The sequence below is a fragment of the Chiloscyllium plagiosum genome, unplaced genomic scaffold, assembly GCF_037043375.1.
Source record: "Chiloscyllium plagiosum isolate Xiang-an unplaced genomic scaffold, Cpla_swu_hap1 HiC_scaffold_37, whole genome shotgun sequence".
Taxonomy (NCBI): domain Eukaryota; kingdom Metazoa; phylum Chordata; class Chondrichthyes; order Orectolobiformes; family Hemiscylliidae; genus Chiloscyllium; species Chiloscyllium plagiosum.
This window is the reverse complement of record NW_028270175.1, coordinates 12,990,887-13,011,506: the sequence shown is the minus strand read 5'-3', so window position 1 is coordinate 13,011,506 and position 20,620 is coordinate 12,990,887. Positions and strand designations below refer to the sequence as shown.

The 20,620-nt window shown below is 42.1% G+C and overlaps 1 protein-coding gene across 2 annotated transcripts in view; it reads left to right on the top strand.

The window, feature by feature from the left end:
• Positions 1–19,824, top strand: part of mmel1 (membrane metalloendopeptidase like 1) — a 64,021-nt gene extending 44,197 nt beyond the window's left edge. For both annotated transcript variants that reach the window (XM_087980342.1, XM_043676072.2), the window contains 8 exons: positions 3,087–3,190; positions 5,577–5,635; positions 7,517–7,636; positions 9,943–10,076; positions 10,807–10,872; positions 11,840–11,935; positions 12,652–12,728; positions 19,453–19,824. In XM_087980342.1, the coding sequence (XP_087836468.1) occupies positions 3,087–3,190; positions 5,577–5,635; positions 7,517–7,636; positions 9,943–10,076; positions 10,807–10,872; positions 11,840–11,935; positions 12,652–12,728; positions 19,453–19,552 (756 nt within the window). In that variant the 3' untranslated portion in view covers positions 19,553–19,824. The remainder of the gene's footprint in view (positions 1–3,086; positions 3,191–5,576; positions 5,636–7,516; positions 7,637–9,942; positions 10,077–10,806; positions 10,873–11,839; positions 11,936–12,651; positions 12,729–19,452) is intronic.
• The last annotated feature ends 796 nt before the right edge of the window (positions 19,825–20,620 follow it).

Here is a 20,620-nt window from a genome sequence, read left to right as displayed (position 1 = left end):
ATAGCTCGAGTTCGTTAGATGGGTCGGTGTTTGTCCAATGTGTGCAGGAGGGTTTCCTGACACAATATGTAGACAGGCCAACAAGAGGTGAGGCTGGATTTGGTTCTGGGTAACGAACCAGGCCAGGTGTTAGAATTGGAGGTAGGTGAGCACTTTGGGGACAGTGACCACAATTCGGTGACTTTTACTCTCGTGATGAAGAGGGATAACTGTGCACTGCAGGGCAAGAATTATAGCTGGGGGCAGGGAAATTATGATGCGGTGAGGCATGACTTAGAATGTGTGGCTTGGAAAAGTAGACTTCAAGGCATGGGCACAATTGATATGTGGAGCTTGTTCAAGGAGCAACTATTGAGTGTCCTTGATAAGTATGTACCTGTCAGTCAGGGAGGATAGGGTCGTGTGAGGGAGCCGTGGTTTAATAAGGAATTGGAATCCCTTGTTAAATGGAAGAGGGCGTGAAGGTTCAATTGGGGCGATTGAGAGTTATAAGGTAGCCAGGGAGGATCTGAAGTGAGAGCTAAGAGCAGCAAGGAGGGGACATGAAAAGTCCTTAGTTGGTAGGATTAGGGAAAACCCAAAGGCTTTCTATAGGTATGTCAAGAATAAAAGAATGACGAGGGTAGGAATAGGTCCAGTCAAGGATAGTAGTGGGAAGTTGCGTGTGGAGGCTGAAGAGATTGGGGAGACACTGAATGAATACTTTTCGTCAGTATTCACTCAGGAACAGGACATTGTTGCCGATGTGAATATTGAGTCACAATTAATTAGAATGGACGGCTTTGAGGTATGTAGGGAAGAGGTGTTGGAAATTCTGGAAAGGGTGAAAATAGATAAGTCCCCTGGGCCTGATGGCATTTATCCTAGGATTCTCTGGGAAGCAAGGGAGGAGATTACAGAGCCTTGATTTTTATGTCCTCGTTGTCTACAGGAATAGTGCCAGAAGACTGGAGGATAGCAAATGTGGTTCCCTTGTTCAAGAAGGGGAGTAGGGATAACCCTAGTAACTATAAGCCGATGAGTCTCACTTCTGTTGTGGTCAAAGTCTTAGAGAGAATTGTAAGGTATAGGATTTATGAACATCTGGATAGGAATAATGTGATCAAGGATAGTCAGCATGGTTTTGTGAAGGGCAGGTCGTGCCTCACAAACCTTATTGAATTCTTTGAGAAGGTGACTAAGGAGATAGATGAGGGTAAAGCGGTAGATGTGGTGTACATGGATTTTATTAAGGCATTTGATAAGGTTCCCCATGATAGACTACTGCAAAAAATACAGAGGTATGGCATTGAGGGTGAGTTGGAGGTTTGGATTAGGAATTGGCTGGCTGGAAGAAGACAGAGGGTAGTAGTTGATGGTAAAGATTCATCTTGGAGTGCAGTTACTAGCGGTGTTCCGCAAGGATCTGTTATGGGACCATTGCTGTTTGTCATTTTTATAAATGACCTGGAGGAGGGGCTAGAAGGTTGGGTGAGCAAGTTTGAGGATGATACGAAAGTCGGTGGAGTTGTTGATAGTGAGGAAGGATGTGTCAGGTTACAGCGGGATATAGATAAGTTGCAGAGCTGGGCAGCAAAGTGGCAAATGGAGTTCAATGTAGGTAAGTGTGAGGTGATTCACTTTGGTAAGAGTAACAAAAAGATGGGGTACTGGGCTAATTGTCGGATACTTGGCAGTGTGGATGAGCAGAGGGATCTTGGTGTCCATGTACACAGATCTCTGAAAGTTGCCACCCAGGTAAATAGTGCGGTGAAGAAGGCATATGGCGTACTGGCTTTTATTGGTAGAAGAATTGAGTTCCAGAGCCCTGAGGTTATGTTGCAGTTGTATAAGACTCTGGTGCGGCCGCATCTGGAGTGTTGTGTGCAGTTTTGGTTGCCATACTATAGGAAGGATGTGGAGGCACTGGAACGGGTGCAGAGGAGGTTTACCAGGATGTTGCCTGGCATGGTAGGAAGATCGTATGAGGAAAGGCTGAGGCACTTGGGGCTGTTTTCATTGGAGAAAAGAAGGTTTAGGGGTGACTTGATAGAGGTGTACAAGATGATTACGGGTTTAGATAGGGTTGATCATGAGAACCTTTTTCCACGTATGGAGTCAGCTATTACGAGGGGGCATAGCTTTAAATTAAGGGGTGATAGGTATAGGACAGATGTTAGGGGTAGGTTCTTTACTCAGCGAGTCGTGAGTTCATGGAATGCCCTGCCAGTAGCAGTGGTGGACTCTCCCTCTTTATGGGCATTGGATAAGCATATGGAGGATAGTGGGCTAGTGTAGGTTAGGTGGGCTTGGATCGGCGCAACATCGAGGGCCAAAGGGCCTGTACTGCGCTGTATTTTTCTATGTACTATGTTCTAAAGCACATCCTGTGACTCATGCACACTTTGTTTTCCAAAACAATTTTAATATGCTCCTTTTACTTAAACTTATTCCATTCCTTTATCTCCATGTCATGTTAATGCTGTTGACTTGTGTATTTTCCAGTTTGAGATAATTGATTTCTCAGCCTTTGACAGTGATCTGTCTGGCTACGTATTCTGGGAAACCGTGTGACACTTTCCGTTGTTAGAAAAATCTCTCATTGTAAGAGGACTAAATTGATGGAGAATAATAAGATTACAAGAAAATAGTGATTACAAGATAATAGTGATTACAAGATAATAATCTCAATAAAAGATTAAGATAATGTCATAATTCAGGCAGTTTGAAACCATTGTCCAAATAAAGAGTGAGATCATCAACTTGTAACCATTCCAATACATCCATTATGTTTCATTATATACATACTACAGAGTCACAAAAAGAGATTTATTCTGTTTTTAATGCTTTCTTCATCTTGTTGTTGGCAATAGGTGTCATAGTAACCGCCTGCGTATTTCATGCAGTTTATGCATGAATTGATCACACTGAAGAATTAACAACTGTGACCAATTGTTTCAACTGAGTGGGAATCCACCATAGATTAGCACTGTTATCACATTTTATGCCAGCTAAATTGTCTCTGTCATATGCATCAGAGACTAATCTAATGATTGATTAACAGAATTCTCAAACTGTGGCTCTCATAATTGTTGTACTTTATCCAGCTAAACTTTAGTAAAAACAAATACTTTGAAAGTGTTCTTGAAAGTTTGAAGACAAATGCACAGCAAGACCTTAGGAAGCTACGGGAGCAAGTCAATCAAGATACGTAAGTAGCAAATGAGTAACAATCAGAGTGCTCAAATCCTTCTGTGGGATCATCCCTCCCTATCTCCAAATGTTTTCACCCCAAAACCTTTTTCACTCTCCAGTTCTGGCCTCATACTCATCTTGGTTTCCTTTGCTGCAGCACAATAGCTGTTCCTGGGCCCTAATCTATAACCTCTCTTGCCATTAGTTCTATGGAGCTCTTTAAAATCCACCTCCTTTTGTCCATTCATTTAGTTGTTTGCGAATAATATATCTTTGTGGTGGCATAGTTTTGCAATTGGACAGTGTTCATGTGAAGGGATTGAGGGGTATTTAGCTACATTAAAGATACATTCTACAACATTGTGAGACTGGTTCAGAATCTACATAGTTGCCTTAATGTAACCACTGGCTTATTGAGCAAATGTACTGTGTGGTGGAGCGTGCAGACAAGAAAGCTTCAGGTTGTTTCCTGATTTGCACTGAATTACATGCTCCAGCTTGGACATAGAAATATAGAAAATAGGAACAGACACCTGGAACGTTGACTTCTCAATGTCCTGATGCTGCCTGGCTTGCTGAGTTTTTTCAGCCTCCTGCTAATCACCCCTTCAAGCCAGCTCTGTCATTCAGGGTGATCATGGCTGATCCACTATCTCAATGCCATATTCCCAATTTCTGTCTTTAGCTCTGAAGCCGATAAAATCTAATTATGTATCTATGTTTCTTCTGAGTAAATTCCACAGATTCATTATTCTTTTAAAGAAGAAATGTTTGCTTATCTCAGTTCTAAATGGTCTATCCCATATCCTGATACAGTGTTCCTTGGTTCTAGATTCCCCTACCAGGGAAAACACCCTAGGATTCCCCTACCAGGGAAAACACCAAGACCCTGTAAAACTGCAGTGAGACATCCCTCCTGAATTCAAATCCTCTTGCAATTAAGGCCAATGTACCATTTTTCTTTAATTGCTCGCTGTACCTGCCTGTGTACATTCATTGACAGGTGTACAAGAGCACTCAGATCAATTTCTGCATCCACACTTCTTAATATATTGCCATTTTAATTATAGTCTTCCTTTCTACTCTTCGCACCAAAGTGCATAACTATACATTTAGCCACATCGTACTGCATGTGCCATGTGTTTACCCACTCACTCAACTTGTCTAAATTACCTTGAAGCCTCCTTGCATCCTCCTCACTGCTCACAATGCTGCCTAGTTTTTTTGTCATCAACAAACTTAGAAATGTTGCATTTGGTTCCCTCATCCAGGTCATTTATATACATATATATATAAAATCTAGTTTTCTCGAAAAGCTGAGGCCCCAGCACTGATCCTTGCAATATCCGACCAGTCACTGCCTAGCACTTGGGAAAAAATCCATTTATTCCCATTCATTGTTTCTGTCTGTCAGCTAATTCTCCATCCATGCCATTATATTATCCCTAATCCCATGTGTTTTAACTTTGCCAACTAACTTCATATGAGGAACCTTATCAAAACTCTTCTCAAAAATAAAAGACATCATATCGACTAGATTCCCCTATTCTACTAATTACATCCTCAGAACTCTTCAGATTTGTTAAGCATGATGTGCCTTTCATAAACCCATGCTGACTACCCAATCCTGTTGACTTTCCAAATGTTTTGTTATCATGTCTTTTATAATAGACTGTGGAATTTTCCTCACTTAGGCTAACTGGCTTGTAATTCTGTTTTTCTATCCCTCCCTTTTTAAAATAATGCAATTACATTTGCCCCCCTCCAAATGGATAATCATTCAGTTGTTAGAATTGACCTTCATAAATATGTGGGAAAGAAATAACTAAAATGGTCTCCTAATCATTATCCATTATCACTTGCTTTGCAATCATCAGCTGATGTTCAACTTGGGCTGGAACATAATTCCTTCCATTCATTGTTTTGCCTGATAAAAGATAGCACTTTTGGGTCAGGCATGAATGATAGGTGAGGTACTACCAGGCAGGTCTCACAACAAGAAGGCATTACACCTATTATTACCTTTTTTCTGAGCTATGGCCAAATTATCAAGTATGTAAGGTTGCAATAGGCCATTCAACTCATTAATCACCTCATTAAACTCTCCAATGTATTCCATCCAACACAATCCATTCCTTAAGTAAGCAATCGAGTAAAAGTGTTCCACTGAATATTCCTGCCATGTACAAAATTAATTTGCCATATTCTAAAATTGTAAAATCATCCAAGTTTTGTGAACTTAGATGCAATTTAAAACCAAGCTATTTGCCTTATATCTTTAGTTGCTTCCGTTATTTTCAAGACATTATGTCTTTACATCATAAAAGGAAGTACAATGTGCACAAATTAGAACAGTTGATGTGTATTTGTAATCCCACATTATAACATCTCCTTTTTTTCAGATGGATTTTTGGAGTTGCAGTTGTAAATGCGTTTTATTCACCTAATCAAAACCAGATAAGTACGTCATAATTATACATATTGCCAAAAGATTGGTTGGTCTGTGGAAATAAATGTTTAAGGTTCCAGCCATTGTTAAGTCGTTTAATGTAGTGACTAGTAGAGTCCCGTTGACAAAGGTCTCAAGTTCACTATTTGTTATGATCGTTACTTAGCTCATCTCAGGTCAGGTCAGTAGTATGGCACCACAGTTGGTTTCCATTCTCCAAATTCTGTGAAGGGATAAATGCACTATGACCTTGCACTTAGTCAGTATCCCACAACCTCTGTTGGAAGAGTGACATTGAACTAAAGCTGCATGGCACACATTTGTAGGGCACTGAACAGGTTTCTCAGCCTTCAATGTGGGTGGACTTGAAGTGCATGCACAACAGGATCATGAAGAACCTAAACCCGAAACAGGCATTAGATTTTTGGGTACGTGCAAGTCAAGGGACTAAGATCACTTTGAAGTAGCCTGTGCAATACCAGAATCAATAAAGTAAGAATTTAAAATATGTTTATAATTGGCATGTCATCCACTGCATGACGAGAACTGCTGATCCCTTCTTCCATCCCTCCTGCCAGCTAATCATTGCCAAGTCCAGATAACGCCACCCATCCAAAACAGATCATCTCCCTCCCAACCTGATCACCACCCATCCTAATCTGATCATCTCCCCTCCCAAACTAATCACCACCCATCATAACCAGACCATCTCCCTCCCAACCAAATCACCACCCGTTCTAACCTGATCATCTCCCTCCCAACCAGATCACTCACCTCCCAACCAGATCACCTCCCCTCCCAGCTTGATCACTCCCCTCCTGACCTGATCACCATCCATTCTAACCAGATCATCTCCCATCCCAACCAGATCACCTCCCCATCTGGCCTAGTCATCTCCCCTCCTCTCCCCTCCTGACCAAATCACTCCCCTCCCAACGTGATCACCACCCCTCCAAAAATGATCACCACCCATCCAAATCAGATCACCTTCCCTCCCATCAGATCACCACTCCTCTCAGCCTGATCTCTACACCTCCTGACCTGATTTCCACACCTCCCAAATTGATCACGACCCCTCCCCAGCTGATCATCTCCCCTTCATTCTGATTCACAAATCTCCACTCACGGTGCCATCTTTAACCACTGAGCTGATGGCTGTGTCTGACTTTGCAGCAATTTAACTTCTCATTCTGTTTTATTGGCAAGTTGACATTTGATCACCCATTAGATGTTGGTAATGAAAATTAGACTCTAACATATAAAACCAGATGAGCCAACCGCTCATCCATACATGGATATCAGTCCACATTATTTTCTAGACTTGTATGACATAGGTAAGGTCTCAGCGAACTATTTCTCATGCCTTGGTGCATATGTACGTCTTTGATTACCTTTCACATAGTGTTGACCAGGTTTGAGTTCAGTCCAGATTAATTTGGATTTTATCAAATTGAATTTGCATGAAGCTATGTCCCTGCGTGTATAGAGGCGGAATGGAGTGGGGCCTGAAATAATAATCTTATATTGTAGTAATCAGGATGCTACAGTGCATTTTTATTTTGCCCTTTTCAAATATTTCTCTTTTGCAAATTACCAGTGAATCTGTTTGCGCCACCACTTCAGCTGGTGTATTCCAGATCATAATAACACGCTGGGCAAACTCAAGTCTCACCATCTCCCCTCTGACTCATTTTACCTTTAACCTGTTTCTCCCTGTTTATCAAAATTACTCCAGAAACAAGGATCAAACTGAATTGGATTTCTTTTTCTGTCAGTTATTTTTCCTTCCTATTTCAGATGATTTTTGTATCTCTGTTGTACTTTACTTAAATGTTGCTCAGGAATGTAGGTTCCAAGTTTTGGGAAGTTGAATAGGTTGTTTCTTTCTTGCAGTTTTTCCAGCTGGGATTTTGCAGCCCCCCATCTTCAGTCCACACCAACTTCAAGTACTAAACTTCGGAGGAATTGGCACAGTGATTGGTCATGAAATAATACATGGATTTGATGACAATGGTAGGCATGAATAGACTGGTCACCTGACTGTGATACAGGTTCAAAGACAGCACTGACTAGCCATTCAGTACTTTGCTTCATTACATCCCTTACCTTGACATTACAAGGTCAAGAAGGATCATTAACTGTGGCTGACAGAAGATTTTCAGGATCATTTAAGATTAAAAGAAAAAGTTTATAAAATTGTGGTAGTAAATCTGAGAATTGGGAGAATTTTTACAAACAGCAAAGGAGAACCAATCAATAGATAAGGAAAAGGAGAATCGAATATAAATGCATTCTACCCAAAAAAAACCATAAAACAACCTTAAAAGCTTCATTAGAAATATAAAAAGAAAACATTTGGCTAAGACTCTGTCCACCCAGGCAGAGCCAGGAGGATTTATAATGAGCAAAAGAGAAATGGCAGAGAGGCCACATGATTACTTTGTACTTCTTTTCACTGATGAAGATACAAGAAACGTCCCAGGACCAGAGGTCCAAGTGACCAGGGAGAATGAGGACTTGAAGGAAATTGTTATAAGAAAGAAGCTTGTACTGGAGAATTTGCTGGGGGCTGAAAGTTGATAAGCTCCTGGCACCTGATATTTTGTATCCCAGAATGTTGAAGGAGCTGGTTTTAGACATAGTCAATGCATTGGTGATCACCTTCCAAAATTCTAGATTCTGGAATGATTCCAGGAGATTGGAAACTGACAAATGTCACTACACTTTAAGAAGGAGCAAGAGAGAAAACAAGGAACTCAAGACTTGTTAGCCTTCGATCAGTAGGAGGGAAAATGCTGGAATTTATTATGAAGGATAGTATAAATAGACACTTGGATAATATGATGCTGTAATTGGACAGTGCGTGTATTTGCACATGGGAAATCATGTCCACTGAAATGGTTGGGAGTTTTTTGAGGAGGCTACAAACAAAATTTATAAGGGAGTTTTGATGGGCATAGTATTTAATTTTAGGATTTTAAGAAGGTCAATGATAAGGTAGAAGAGTTAGGTTTGAAAAAGTAAAGTGTGTGGGATAGTAGCTGGCATGGATTAATGATTAGCCAACAGAGAGAAAACAGAGAGTAGGAATGAATGGCAGCCTGTGATTAGTGGCATACCATGGAGTATCAGTACTTAGGCTCCAGCTTTTACAATAAATACTAATGATTTGGATAGCTGGAAGTGTAATACTTCCAAATTTGCAGATGATACAAAGCTACATAGGAATGTACAGTGTGGGTAAGACGTAAAGCCATTTCAAGACAATTTGGACAGGCTTAGTGAATGGGCAAGAATTTGGCAGGTGTAATATAATGTGGAAAAATGTGAAGTATGTACTTTGGTACAGGAAACAAATGTACAGAATATTTCTTAAATGGTATGAAATCAGAAAATGTAAATATGCAAAGAGACCTAGGTGTCAGGTACAAAAGCTATTAGGAAGGTGAATGGAATGTGAGCCTTCAATGCAAGAAGATTTGAGTAAGGGAGTGTGAAGTCTTGCTTAAATTGTATAGAAGTTTGGTTAGTCTGCATCTGGAGTACTGTGTGCAGATTTGGTCTCTTTATTTCAGGAAAGATATTGTTTCTATAGAGGGAATGCATTGAAGAATCAGCCTTGATCCTGTGATGATGTGACTGCCATATGAAGGAACAATAAGCAAATTGGGCCTCTTTCTACAGAGCTTTGAGGAATGAGAGGTGAAATCATTGAAACTTACAAAATACATAAAGGAATAGGCAGGGTAGATGCTGAGATGGAATCGGATTTGCTCTGATTTAAACGGGTGAATTTTGTGAATTTACAATTCCCAGCGAGCTGCTTGCCTTACCTGCCATCCTACAAAAATGGCTAATATCCTACAATTTCCTCAAATTGCAGCTGGAGGACAAGAGTTCTCACTGGAAACCCCGCCCCATCTACCCATTTGACAAGAAGAATAGAGTAAAATATCTCATTTGCAATGCCTCCCAGTCTATTTTGAAATCACTGAAATATCCTTCAGGCCCTGATTTTCTACCAGATATTTCATTGGCAAAACATGGGGTAGTTCGTCCCTCTGTAACACAGCCTCATTTGTTAATTGCATTTGTTTTTCTGCGTAAATGAAATGACACATTGTTTCCTTTATGTTAATATCAGTTAGATTTTATTGTTCTACCTAGGGGTATTGCAGTAACCTGCCTGCGAGACTGATATCTGCAGACATGGGATTATCTGCAAATTCACATTGCCCATTATGGTTAATAATAGAGGCTTAATTTTAATTTGGTTTTCATTCACAAAGACTTTCTTCATCACATTTTATAATCTCTAGGCAGAAAGTATGATAAAGATGGCAACTTATATGACTGGTGGAGCAATTTCTCAGCCATGCATTTCAGTGACCAATCCAGCTGCCTGGTTAATCAATATGGAAACTATAAGTGGGATGTAGCTGGTGGGCAGAATGTGAGTATTTTCTTTCTCTTTATTCTTTTTCACATGAGAACAAGAAACAATAAATGTGGTGGAATTTCTGCTCATTTGAGAGATGAGGCAATGTTCCAAGTCAGTCAGCATTATTTGGACATCTCTAAACTGATCAAATCACTAACTTAACTCATTGCTGTCTGAAGAATCTTGCTGTATATACATGCCCATGATGTGGAGGTGCCGGTTTTTGACTGGGGTGGACAAAGTCAGAGTGGAAGAGTGTGGTGCTGGAAAAGCTCAGCCAGTCGGGCAGCATCCGAGAGTAGGAGAATCAACATTTCAAGCATAAGTTGGTGAAGGGCTTATGCTGAAAATGTCGATCCTCCTGCTCCTTGGATGCTGTTTGACCAGCTGTGCTTTTCCAGCATCACGCTCTTCTGCTCTGCTCTCCAGCATCTGCAGTCCTCACTTTCTCCTGGACAAAGTCAGAGTCACAGGGAACCCGATTATAGTCCAACAGGTTTATTTGACGTCACTTTACCCGACAAAGGAAAGATAAATCTGTCAGATTATAACCTGGTGTCATGTGATTTCTGACCTTGTTATCCCAGTCCAACACTGGCACCTCCACATCAGTGCTGTTCTTGCCTTTCAGAGACAAAAATGAATGTAGAATTTTTGTTTATCCCCAGCTGCCAGTAACTGTATGTCTTTCCATGTGTGGTGTGCAATGCTTCATTTCATTCTAGAGTTTCTTTTGATACAGGTGAGCGGAATGAATACTTTGGGTGAAAATATCGCAGACAATGGAGGTGTCAGACAAGCATACAAGGTACAGCACTGACATTTACCTGTTCTACTTTAGACTCACCCCAGTGTTATTCCGCCAAAGGTTCGACTGCATTGGGTTAATCCCCACCTGTAGAAATAATGCACAGAAAGATCGCAGTTTGCATTCCCATTATTTCCCTTTAGTGCCATTTCCTGATGACATTACCTGATCATAGAGTCACAGTGAGTCTGTTTAGTATATTGTTAAATCCTGTACTGGATTCATTTTGCTTCACCAAGCATTATTTATTGTTGCTGCATTAGATAAATTGTAGTACGACACAATTGGAGGCCATTCAGCCCAACATGTCCATGATGCCTCTGTGAAAGGACTTTCTGATCATTTCCGCTGCTCACTTCTCATAGCTCTGAAAGTATTTCCCCTTCAGATATTTATCCAGTTTCCTTTTGAAAGTGACGATGAATTTTCTCCCACTACTCCGCTGCTCTACTAACTATAAAGAACACCAGTTCTTCACTGAGGTATTTCACCTCCACCAGGGTAGGTAGGTGACAGCTCGCTATACACATATAGGATAGGGTTAAAAACAATTAGTCAGTGTGTCCTAAATGCCATCAAGTTGTGTGAAGAATAAATAGGAATAGTGTCCTAGTTGATTGTGATGCCAACCCCACCCAATCCCTCTGAGATAGCCTTTCACAATTTACCAACTACACACATATTTGACATTGTACCACATGGATGCTAGCACTATGCAGATACATGCCAGAATAAAATCAACAGCTTCAGATGACAGGCAACAAGGAAACACAGAAAATTTATAAAAGAAATTTCAAAGTATTTCAGCTGTTTGCTATAACAACCATGTGATTGCAGAGGAGCATCATTGCCACTGAGGACAACTTGACAGGACACCATATGCAGAATCGGATTTCTGAATTTCTTCCCATATCCCCATTACCTGTTGATCCAGTTTGGTTTATTGCCTTTACCATATATTTTCCAGGCCTATTTAAAATGGGTGCAGAATGAAGGTGAAGAAATGAAACTGCCTGGCTTGGATCTGACACACAAACAGATTTTCTTTCTTAACTTTGCTCAGGTAAAATCAACACAGCCCTTCAGTGCGGTGTCCAGAATGAGGCATGATGACACAAGAAAGGGAGATCCCTTTAGTGTGTGACGTGGAAAAATGAGGGGACATTAAGAAAGGACTCTTACCTTGGCCACCACTGCACTTTTAATGTTGTAGAATAGGGAATAATGAGCTGATATTAGATTTCAAGTGCAATAATATTCAATCTTATTAAGTAGATCTCCAACATCTCAGCCAGATATGGGCTTCTCTTATCCAAACTGATTAACTCTAGAAACCCAAAAGAATGGCTGTACCAAATCCTTTCTTCAATCAGCGAAAATTTTGGGGTAGATCAGTCTGGTATTTAAGAAGCTATTTTCCCCATTTCGCTTGTTGTCGTGGCAACTTCACTGATTGACAGTGAGGTGGGAGGTATACACCCACGATGTGAAATCTGGGCAGCCAGGAGTTGCGACTCTGGACTCAGTGTCAGTGAGCAACCCCCAACACTCCCCCAGTATCAGCACCAACTTCGAGCATTATTCTGAATCCAAATAATATCTCATCACCCTCCAACACTTCAATAACTTGTCAGTATAGCATATTCACCTCAATCCATGATTGACATAAAACTATAATGAGGTTTGAAAGATGTTTATTAATCCACTCAATTGTATATCGATGTGTACAAACTGCTACCTCATTCCAATCCCTGCTTAACAATAATTTACATTCTCCAGATGTGGTGTGGGTCATACAGGCCTGAGAGTGCCATGCTACACATTACTTATGATGTTCACAGCCCACTGAAGTTCAGGTATGTAACTCCTGTTCTTACAATACAGTTTTGCCAGATATTGACAGTGAGTCATAGAATTTAACCAATATCTTTTCTTGTCTATCTTTCACTTCAAAGCAATTTTTCAAAATGTTCAGCAAAAGTATATACCAGTGAAAAGGAAGGACTATAAGAAAAGGGATAACCTGCCATAGGGTCTAAAGGAAATAAGGGAGGCTATCAAATTAAAAGAGTAGGCATACAAAATGGCAAAGACCAGTGGGAAACTAGAATTGGGAAAGTTTTAATGGTCAACAGAAAGCCACAAAAAAAACTATAAAGAAAAGTAAAATAGACGATGAAAGTAAACTAGCTCAAAATATAAAGACCGATAGCAAAAGTTTCTGTGAATGTAAAAAATGAAAAGAGTGGTTAAGATAAACATGGATCCTTTACAGGGGGATTTAGTAATGGGATGTGAGGAAATGGCCAAAGCATTGAACATGTATTTTGTGTCAGTCTTCGTAGTGCAGGACACGAATAACATGCCAGTAATTGACAAAGATCGGTGAGGACCTGGAAACAATCATTATCACAAAAAAGATAGTGTTCCACAAGCTAATGGAGTTAAGGGTAGACAAGTCTCCCAGTCCTGATGGAATGCATCCCAGGGTACTAAAAGAGATGGCAGAGGAAATAGCAAATGCATTTGTGGTAATTTTCCAAAATTCACTGTACTCTGGAGCAGTCCCAGTAGATTGGAAAACAGCAAATGTGATGCCACTGTTTAAAAATGAAAGTAGACAAAAGGTAGGGAATTATAGGCCAGTTAGCTTTACTTCTGTAGTGAGGAAAATGCTTGAATTTACTATCAAGGAAGAAATAGCAAGATATCTAGATAGAAATTGTCCCATTGGGCAGAATGGGTTCGTGAAAGGCAGGTCATGTTTAACTAATCTACTGGAATTCTATGAAGACATTACAAGCACGGCAGACAACGGGGACCCAGAAGATGTGGTGTATCTAGATTTCCAAAAGACATTTGACAAAGTGCCACACAAAGGGCTGCTGCATAAGATTAAGATGAATGGTGTTACAAGTAATGTATTAGCATGGATAGAGGATTGGTTAACTAACGGGAAGCAAAGAGTGGGAATAAATGGGCGCTTTTCTGGTTGGCAATCAGTGACTAGTGGTGTGCGTCAGGGATCAGTGTTAGGACCACATTTATTCGCAATTTACATAGATGATTTGGAATTGGGAACCATATGTAGTGTGTCAAAGTTTGCGGATGACACTGAGATGAGTGGGAAAAGGTCTGGCAGATGGAATACAATATTAGTAAATGTGAAGTCATCCATTTTGGTAGGTATAACAGTAAAAAGGACTATTATTTGAATGGTAAAAAAATTACAGGATGCTGCTTTGCAGAGGAACCCTGGGCGTCTATGTGCATGAATCCACTAGATTGGTCTGCAGGTGCAACAGATAATTAAAAAGGAAATTGAATTTTGTGCTTCATTGCTAAAAGGATTGAGTTTAAAAGCAGGAAGGCTATGCTGCAACCGTATCGAGTGATGATAGGGCCACACCTGGGGTACTGTGTGCAATTTTGGTCTCCTTACTTGAGAAAGGATGTACTAGCACTGGAGGGAGTTGAGAAGATTGGCATATGAGGAGAGACTGAGTCGGCTGGGATTATATTCATTGGTATTTAGAAGAATGGGGGGATCTTCTGGAAATATGTAAAATTTATGAAGGGAATAGATAAGAGAGAGGGAGAGATGGTGTTTCCATAGCAGGACAAGACTAGGACAAGAGGGCATAGCCTCAAAATTAGGGGGAGCAGATTTAGGACTGAATTGAGAAGGAACGTCTTCACCCAAGTAGTTGAGGCTTCCTCAGTAAATGTTTTTAAAGCAAAGTTCGATAGTTTTTTGAACAATAAGGGAATTAAGGGTTATGGTGAGAGGGTGGGTAAGTGGAGCTGAGGTCACAAAAAGGTCAGCCATGATCTTATTGAATGGTGGAGCAAGCTCGAAGGGCCAGATGGCCTACTCCTGTTCCTGGTTCTTCTGTTCAATCATGAAAAAGAAAACATTGTTTAAGTGCATCACTTTACTGTAGCATTGAATATGTCTTAATACAATTATTATCTGACTGGAGGAAGAATAGTATCTGTGTTCTTTTTTCCACCTTTCAATCTCATACCTTTGAGTTTTGTCGTCTTAATCCTGGACCTGATTTAACTCGTACTAATAAATACCGTAGAGCTGTGCTGTCATTACAACGTGATGACTGCTGATGGTTCAATCTAAGAGTCACCACACTTATTCATTTTTGTGGGATGTGGGCAACGCTGACTGGCCAACATTGATAGCCCATCCCTAGTTGCCCTTGAGATGGTGGTTAGAGTTGCCTTCTTGAATTGTTGCAGACCACCTGCTGTGGGTTGACCCACAATGCAATTAGAGGGGATTCTAGAATATTGACCCAGTGGCAGGGAAGGAACGGTGATATATGTTGAGTGGCTTTGAGGAGAATGTGTAGGTGGTGGTGTCCCATCCCCTTGTCGTTCTAGAAAGAAGTGATCGTAGGTTTGGATTTCTGCAGTGCATCTTGTGGTTGGTACACTGCTGTTACTAACCGTCAGTGATGGAAGGAGTGGACACTTTTGGATGTAGTGCCAATCAACTGGGCTGCTTTTTTCTGGATGGTGTCAAGCTTCTTGAGTGTTGTTGAGGCTTCTCATTCAGGCAAGAGGGGAGTATTCCGTCGCACTCCTGACTTATGCCTTTTAGATGATGGGCAGAATTTGAGGAGTCAGGAGGTAAGTTACTTGCCATAGTATTCCTTGCCTCTGACCTGCTCATGTAGCCACTGTGTTTGTATGTCAAGTCCAATTTAGTTTCTGGTCAATGGTAACCCCCAGGATGTTGATAGTGGAGGATTTGGTAATGGTACCACCATTGAATGTCAAGGGTCAGTGATTAGATTGTTTCTTATTGAAAATGAGTCAAAAAGTGTGGCACTGGAAAAAACCCAGCAGGCCAGTGCTTGGCATTTGTGTGGCGTGAATGTCACTTGCAACTTGTCAGTCTAAGCCAGGATATTGTGCAGATCTTGTTGCATTTGAACATGGACTGCTTCAGTGTCTAAGCAGTCACAAATAGAGCTGAACATTGTAAAATCACCCAGGAGAAAGTGAGGACTGCAGATGTTGGAGACCAGAGTTGAAAAGTGTGGTGCTGGAAAAGCGCAGCAGGCCAAGCAGCATCCGAGGAGCAGGAGAATCGATGTTTCGGGCATAAGCCCTTCTTCAGGAATGAGGCTGGTGTGTCAAGCCTCAATGGCCTCCAAGGCCTCAATGGATCCTTCCATATCCGTCGCAAATTCACCTGCACCTCCACACACATCATTTACTGTATCCGCTGCACCCGATGTGGTGTCCTCTACATTGGGGAGACAGGCCGCCTACTTGCAGAATGTTTCAGGGAACACCTCTGGGACACTCGCACCAACCAACCCAACCTGGCCCGTGGCTGAACACTTTAACTCCCCCTCCCACTCCACCAAGGATATGCAGATCCTTGGCCTCCTCCATCGCCAGACCCTGGCCACACGACGCCTGGAGGAAGAGCACCTCATCTTCCGCCTAGGAACCCTCCAACCACACGGGATGAATGTAGATTTCTCCAGCTTCCTCATTTCCCGTCCCCCCACCTTATCTCTGTCCCAATCCTTGGATTCAACAACGCCCTCTTGACCTGCAATCTTCTTCCCGACCTCTCCATCCCTCCTCCAGCCTATCACCCTCACCTCCTTCCACCTATCGTATTCCCAGCGCCCCTCCCCCAAACTCCCCCCCCACCACCTTTTATCTCAGCCCGCTTGGCACACCAGCCTCATTCCTGAAGAAGGGCTTATGCCCGAAACGTCGATTCTCCCGCTCCTCGGATACTGCCTGGCCTGCTGCGCTTTTCCAGCACCACACTTTTCAACATTGTACAATCACTGGCAAACATCCCCATTTCTGACATTATAACAGAAGGAAGTACATTGTTGAAGCAGCTGAAAGTGGTTTGGCCTAGGATACTACCCTGAGGAGCTCCTGCAGCGATGTCCTGGAGCTAAGATGACTGATCTCCAGCAATCGCACCATCTTCGTATGTGCCAGTTTTGTCTCTCTCTCTGTCTCTCTCTCTGTCTCTCTCTCTGTCTCTCTCTCTGTCTCTCTTTCTCTGTCTCTCTCTGAAGAAGGACCTGTGCCCGAACCGTCGAATCTCCTGTTCCCTGGATGCTGCCTGACCTGCTGTGCTGTTCCAGCAATAAAGTTTCAACTTTGATCTCCAGCATCTGCAGACCTCACTTTCTCCAGTTATGATGCCAACCAGCAGAAAGTTTTTTGTCCTCTGATACACATTGATTCCTGTTCTGATAGGACTCCTTGATTATACATTTGGCCGAATGCAGCCTTGATGTCAAGAGTTATCACTCTCACCTCACCTTTGGAATTCAGATCCTTTGTCCATGTTTGAACCAAGGCTGTAATAGAATTGGGAGCTGAGTGGCCCTGGTGGAACCCAAACTGGGCACCACTGAGCAGGTTATTGCTGATAGCTATCACCATTGTTAACAGCTAACCCGAGAATGCAACTTTAAAAAAAAGGGTTTTGTGATTTACACATGAAAGAAGTGAAACTATCACTGTATTCTAACAGATGAAAGGCTTAACAGACAATCAGTTCTTCAATGTATAATTTCAGTTACATCACACTGCAAATTTTTGCTATAAATTCTGTGTTACGATCGAGCCCTCCACAATCACCTGATGAAGGAGCGTCGCTCCGAAAGCTAGTGTGCTTCCAATTAAACCTGTTGGACTATAACCTGGTGTTGTGTGATTTTTAACTTTGTACACCCCAGTCCAACTCCGGCATCTCCGAATCTTGAGGTTAATAAGACATTGTTCACTGGGACTTCAACAGGAATATGAACTGCTACCCACTAGGAATTCTTGGTAAAAACAATGACTGCAGATGCTGGAAACCAGATTCTGGATTAGTGGTGCTGGAAGAGCACAGCAGTTCAGGCAGCATCCAAGGAGCTTTGAAATCGACGTTTCGGGCAAAAGCCCTTCATCAGGAATAAAGGCAGTGAGCCTGAAGCATGAAGAGATAAGCTAGGAGAGGGTGGGGGTGGGGAGAGAGTAGCATAGAGTAAAATTGCGGAGGAGAGGGTGGAGTGGATAGGTGGAAAAGGAGCTAGGCAGGTCGGACAAGTCCGGACAAGTCATGGGGACAGTGCTGAGCTGGAAGTTTGAAACTAGGATGAGTGGGGGAAGGGGAAATGAGAAAGCTTTTGAAGTCCACATTGATGCACTGGGGTTGAAGTGTTCCGAGGCGGAAGATGAGGCGTTCTTCCTCCAGGCGTCTGGTGCTAAGGGAGCGGCGGTGAAGGAGGCCCAGGACCTCTATGTCCTCGGCAGAGTGGGAGGGGGAGTTGAAATATTGGGCCACGGGATGGTGTGGTTGATTGGTGCGGGTGTCCCAGAGATGTTCCCTAAAGCGCTCTGCTAGGAGGCGCCCAATCTCCCCAATGTAGAGGAGACAGCATCGGGAGCAACGGATACAATAAATGATATTAGTGGATGTGCAAGTAAAACTTTGATGGATGTGGAAGGCTCCTTTAGGGCCTTGGATAGAGGTGAGGGAGGAGGTGTGGGCGCAGGTTTTACAGTTCCTGCGGTGGCAGGGGAAAGTGCCACGATGGGAGGGTGGGTTGTCGGGGTCGTGGACCTGACCAGTTAGTCACGGAGGGAACGGTCTTTGCGGAAGGCGGAAAGGGGTGGTGAGGGAAATATATCCCTGGTGGTGGGGTCTGTTTGTAGGTGGCGGAAATGTCCGCGGATGATTTGGTTTATGCGAAGGTTGGTAGGGTGGAAGGTGAGCACCAGGGGCGTTCTGTCCTTGTTACGGTTGGAGGGGTGGGGTCTGAGGGCGGAGGTGCGGGATGTAGACGAGATGCGTTGGAGGGCATCTTTAACCACGTGGGAAGGGAAATTACGGTCTCTAAAGAAGGAGGCCATCTGGTGTGTTCTGTTGTTCTGAAGTGGTTCACTTTAGCTTAAAAGGCAGGTTATCTCTAAGAAGAGGAGTAACCCAACTAAATGAAAGGAGTTGATAAAGAATTTGATAGGACAAGCATAGTGTAGATACGTACGTTGAGAATGTCACTATTAGATCAATACCCATTCATCATGATTTATGGAAATGTTAAATGACCTCCCTCACGTGGCTTTTCCAGATGTGGACCAGCTCAGCAATGTTCTGAGTCAGAAGACTATGGTTTCAAGTTCCACTTGAGACAGGAGCACACATCTAGACTGATAATGTAGTGTAGTACTGAGAGAATATGAATGCTGAGAGACATTTGGATGTGCCACCTTTCGGAAAGAGATGAGTAACTCTGCACACTCAGTTGGATGTAAACAAAAATCTAGTACCTCTATTTCTAAGAGGAGCAGGAGAATTGTCCCAGAGCCGTGGCCAATATGTCTCCCCCAACAAGTATCAGTAAACCAGGTCATCTAATCAATGATAACATTCTTGTTTTTGGGATTTTGCTGTGTACAACTGCTTTATGTGTGTCACAAATGAGATGCAATACTTCAAAAGGACTTAATTAGCATAAAAGTATCTTGAAACCTCCTGAGACCATGTAAGGTGCTATGTAAATGTGAGCTCTGTCCTTTTCTTCACAGAGTCATTGGTACCCTCCAGAACTTTGAAGCTTTTGCTGAGGCCTTCCAGTGTGAAACAGGGAATGTGATGCACCCAGCCAAGAAATGCCAAGTATGGTAACCAAAGATCAACAGCACTGTTTGTTCACACCATCAAAACCTTCAACATCGTTGACTTACATGATCGCTGACAAAAGCCTAATATTCTCTCTTTCCAGTCAATCACAGCCAAGAACATTGTTCTTATTCTCAGCTACTCCAAGTGTATACAAACAGAAAGGATAATTAGTGGGTAATAGATTGTTAGGCTGGTTAAGCAAGTCCTTTAAACACTGACTGTTATACCTAAACATGACTATTAATAAATACAGAGCTGAAAATGTGTTGCTGGAAAAGCGCAGCAGGTCAGGCAGCATCCAAGGAACAGGAGAATCGACGTTTCGGGCATAAGCCCTTCTTCAGGCTTATGCCCGAAACATCGATTCTCCTGTTCCTTGGATGCTGCCTGACCTGCTGCGCTTTTCCAGCAACACATTTTCAGCTCTGATCTCCAGCATCTGCAGCCCTCACTTTCTCTCTCTGTTAATAAATACAGTACTTGCATTCAGTAATAACATCAGGCTGCTTTCGCCTGCTAAGAGTTCCTTGTACAAGAAGATATAGCAGTGTGTTAACAAGTTTAAATAGATTGCAAACTCTTGTAATTTGGTTTAAGAATGGGGCAGAAGATACAGTGGGATTAACTGGGACTGTTGTTACACACTACCTCGGGTTAGTCCCAAGAACAGAACTGAATGAATGTTGACATTCTGCATGTCAAGGCTACAACTTGTTAAAATAATATGTCCCAGTTGCTTATCACTGTTTCAAGTACTTTATTTCCTCAATTACTCATAGCTCAAGGCGTATTGTGTGTCATTTTGATGTTAATATTTTGCAAGAGGAAACTTTCTCCAGCGCTGCTATGCAATATAAAATTCAACAAGGGGTATTTGAAAACCTTTTATAATAGCCATGATTTGGAGATGTGGTGTTGGACTGGGGTGTACAAAGTTAAAAATCACACAACACCAGGTTATAGTCCAATAGGTTAAATTGGAAGCACACTGACTTTCGGAGCGTCGCACCTTCATCAGGTGACAGTGGTGGGCTCAATCCTAACACACAGAATTTATAGCAAAGATTTACA